At 35.6% G+C, this 4,063-nt stretch overlaps 1 protein-coding gene across 2 annotated transcripts; it reads left to right on the forward strand.

Annotated features, from left to right (window-relative positions):
• LOC107618996 (F-box/FBD/LRR-repeat protein At4g26340) lies at window positions 1–3,170 on the forward strand. 2 transcript variants are annotated; one of them, XM_021112160.1, is made up of 4 exons: window positions 1–209; window positions 395–1,371; window positions 1,498–1,647; window positions 1,736–3,170. In XM_021112160.1, exons 2-4 carry the CDS (start codon window positions 412–414, stop codon window positions 2,015–2,017), a joined length of 1,392 nt encoding a protein of 463 aa, XP_020967819.1. In that variant the 5' UTR covers window positions 1–209; window positions 395–411; the 3' UTR covers window positions 2,018–3,170. The 2 variants fall into 2 exon arrangements, with proteins under 2 accessions (XP_020967819.1, XP_016176686.1); XM_016321200.2 differs by having other exon boundaries at window positions 2–209; window positions 342–1,371.

Consider the following 4,063-nt stretch of genomic DNA (forward strand, 5'->3'; position numbering starts at 1 on the left):
CCCTCCCAGCTGAAGCCCAATTTTTGACCCAAGTCCCCCCATAGTCATATTTTTTACGCACCAACACGGTGCCCCCTCTGCTCTCTTACTCAAAATCCAAAAAGTCTAACCCTAACCAGTAACCACCGTCTTGGCCGGCCATCTACCGCCCACCGCTCAAGATTTCACGGTAACGCACTCACAAGTCATCATCAGCTGCAACACCGTTGGTATGCCTCTTCCACAAACTAACTCTTCATTTTATTTCACGTAGATTGACTAGCATTAACACATTCACTTGAGAATGTTTATAGTTATTTAACTGAGCCATGTACTTATGCTAATATGCTGTGCATGAAAAGGTTTTCAATCCCAAACAAATCCAGCTCAATCGATTCGTTCATTGCTTCATTAGTGTCGTCAAAATTGACAATGCCGAAGCGGAAGCAAAGGAAAGTAGAAGAAGAGGACTCAACAAGAACAGGAACTCCCAAAATAGACCTAATCAGTACCTTACCGGATTCCCTGCTTTGCCACATTCTCTCGTTCCTCCCAACAAGATGTGCCATGGCCACCAGCGTCCTCGCTCGCCGGTGGCGCCACCTCTGGAAGGATCTTCTAGTCTTGGACTTGGACAATAGTAAACATAGTCCTTATTATCTGCCTGGTGGGACACATCGATTCATTGCTTTCGTCAATGCAGTTTTCGCTCAAAGCAAGGCTCCCCATGTCAAGAAGCTTCGCCTCGCTTGTGATATACCTAGAGGTGAAAAGAAAACCATCAAAACATGGATTCATACTGTTGTTGGACCCCACCTCCAAGAGCTGTATCTCGATTTATCTCTCCCTTGCAATGAGTTTGGAAATCGGGATATCAAATTGCCTGAAGAGGTATTAACCAGTGCATCACTCGAATCCCTTGTTTTGAAAGGTCATATGGTTTTGACTGTTTATGATGGATTTGTTGATTTGCCATCCCTCAAGAACCTGGAGTTAGATCTCAATTATGTGGACCCAGAGTTTGTTTTAGATGGTTGCTGGGCTCTTGAAAATCTCAAGCTCACTTTACATGAATCCTTCCCACTTAATGCGAGCGATCCTCCTGTAATCCAAATGCCTGGTTCGTTGAAGCGTTTAACCTTAATACAGGCTGATGACACCGAAGAAGATCTTAATGATATTGAGGATCTTGTGATAGACACCCCATTACTTGAATATCTAAGTATCACATTATGGGCAAGATGCTTACAGGTTTCAATTAGCAATTATCCAAACATGGTGGAAGCTCACCTTGATATTGATCAAGACAAAGAGCAGGTTGGTTGGATGCTTGAGCTTCTCAAGGCACTCCACCAAACAAAACTGTTGGACTTGAAACTTTCCACTATGGAGGTGATATTCTTATCGTTTTTCCGTTGTCCATTCAATGGATTACTCGATGTAACTTATTCCAATTTTTGGTGAATTTTAACTGTAGTTATATGTGGTGTTTATTATCTTCTTATCTTCTACACACAGTGCTTGCTTGTTGCTCCTGCTTTTGAATTGCCAGAATTTTCCCGTTTACTTAATCTAGAGCTTGAAATTCCATATTTCAACTCCGGATTTCTGATAAAGTTGCTTCATAACTGCCATATGCTTCAAGTTCTCACTCTTCATAATCGGGAGGTATGATCACTTTTCTAGTTTGGCTGTGTATCTATTTCTGTTCATTACTTGCTTGCATATTTTGAAAAGTTTTGTTTATTGTTGCTAGAAAGTTTCCACTGTGGAACCTGAGGAACCTAATTGTTGGACACTGCCGATGAAGGATCCTGATTGTGTTATATCACATCTCAAGATTTTTGAATTTAAAGGATATCAAGACTCTGCAGATGAACATGCATTTGTTGCATATCTTTTAGAGAGAGGACCTATTTTGAAGACAATGAAAATCCATGCTCATCGTAGTCTTGGCCTTAAGTATAAACATCGCATCCGCCAGGAATTATCTACCATACCAAGGAGCTCCAAAACATGCAAATTAAAAGTTACCTGAGTAGCCAACATTTACGAATGGTACAATCTCTCACCATCTCTATTCTCTCTTCGTGTTTTGCCTTAAAAATAGTATTAAATGAAAGACTGCATCTTTGGTCCAATTTATGTGTCAATATCACTTGTGTTCCTCAAATATTTGTTGAAGCTTTTGATTACTTTTTATAAGGATTAATTTGTCTGGTCTGATTCCTTGGGCATGGAAAAATGAGCTCTTCAAATGATTGCTGGGGTTTGGTTTGGTGGTTTTGGAATTGGCTTGTACTTTCTTACTTTATGTCAATAAAATATCTTTGACTTGTTTGATGTTTGTTTCACAAAACATACAGGCCGTTTTATATGAATATATTAGCAATGTAGTAACATGGTTTATTGTTTATTAATCGTGAGTATTTTATCCCCAAAGTTATGTTATCCACTATTCCACTGAATTATACTTTTGCCCTTTGATATATACTCTGCTGTTTAATTAATTTATTTAGTTTTAACACGTAGAGCTTTATAAATTGTTTCGATGTAAACAGTTATTCAAACTCTAAATGTCATGGTTTGTAATAAACGGTTTCTCTAACTCGGAATTGACTTTAGGTAACTCTATTGAAGAATTTCATAGCACAATATTGCAGCCTATATTATTATGCATTTGCCAGTTTTGTTTTAGTCTTGCCTATATCATCATGCCCATGGTGCAGTCCTTTTTAGCATTACTAGAAATTTATCTCGGTGCCTGGTTTGCAATGCAACATGTCTATGGTCAAAATATTATTGTTTAGTTAATCATAAGCTTTTAATTTCAATAGAAATGACATTCAAGAGGCAATAATTATTGTTTAATCTAACTTTTCGGTGGTGAGAATATTGAAGATCAGGTACACAAGCTTCCCTCCTCTTTTGGTTCGGGAAGGGTGGATGCATCAACCTTTCCCCTACAATGCTCAAATCACCATATGTATTTAACACTTTTGAGTAGATGACAGCTTCCTTGCCTTGTAGTAATGTGTAACTAACTATTGCTATAATGGACAATTGGAAATAGATGTAATGGGATTAGAGGAACTTCCACCATATGTTTTGATACATATGAATGATATGATGTATAGTATTAATGCATGCTTCAAAACTATGATTATCCATGTCATATAACTTAAGCCAAAGTTTGTTGGAACTTCGTTTAAATAGTTGTCATTCATCAATGCTATTTTTTTTTTTTTTTGGTGTCAAGACAAACAAAGGAAAACCAAAGCAAAAACACCTATCCTAAATCAATGCTATTAGTTTGGTTAACATATATTCAACTTTGTTTATTTTCTTGCGTGATCTGCATTCTCTCTCTTTGGTTGAGTTTGCTCTCTTATTTTATTCCTTTTATTTTTTTCCGCGTGTGCTTAATTACATTTCATTTTTACCTCCCTTTTTTTGGGGGTTAAGAATTTTCTGTTTCCTTCATAATTAGCTTTATCTAATTTATATGTGAATAACATTGCAAAATTGTTTTGGCTTTTTTTTCGCCGAATGAGATTTAAATCTAAGAATTTATACATATTAGTATATTACTCAATTTTTCACTATTAGACTATTTCAAGTGGACTTACAAAATCAAATTTACCACACTCAAATAATGTATCATTAATTACTAATGTTTGTAACGATCAATTGGAGTCAATATTTCACAAGTGGTGTGTGTATTCGAGAGGGAATTAAAAATTGATTTACATGGAATAGTGATTTAATTAATTTGAAGAACTTTGTAATTTTACTCAACTTTTATTCGCATTTCTGTAATATAAGAGTTTTTAATCAGTCTTTTATAGCGTCCAAATTTACTTAAAGTGCGTGCCATTTTTCTTCTGGCATCACAAAACGCCAAGTTAAATGGAAACCAACATACACAATAGTACAATACATATTTTTTGGTGATTATATACAATATATTTTAATCATGATACATGTATACTTAAAATTAGTCACTAATTAATTACTGTATATAAAAACATATATCTAACATTTCATAAAAAGTTTTATTATACTATTGTAAACATATTTAGTT

Source organism: Arachis ipaensis, chromosome B09, assembly GCF_000816755.2.
Source record: "Arachis ipaensis cultivar K30076 chromosome B09, Araip1.1, whole genome shotgun sequence".
Lineage (NCBI taxonomy): Eukaryota > Viridiplantae > Streptophyta > Magnoliopsida > Fabales > Fabaceae > Arachis > Arachis ipaensis.

Bases quoted from the DNA above. Each gene is read 5' to 3' on its own strand.
- LOC107618996 (XM_021112160.1), top strand. From the start codon at position 412: ATGCCGAAGCGGAAGCAAAGGAAAGTAGAAGAAGAGGACTCAACAAGA. The intron at 1,372-1,497 runs GTGATATTCTTA...TTCTACACACAG, and splicing joins TGAAACTTTCCACTATGGAG to TGCTTGCTTGTTGCTCCTGC. The intron at 1,648-1,735 runs GTATGATCACTT...TATTGTTGCTAG, and splicing joins TCACTCTTCATAATCGGGAG to AAAGTTTCCACTGTGGAACC.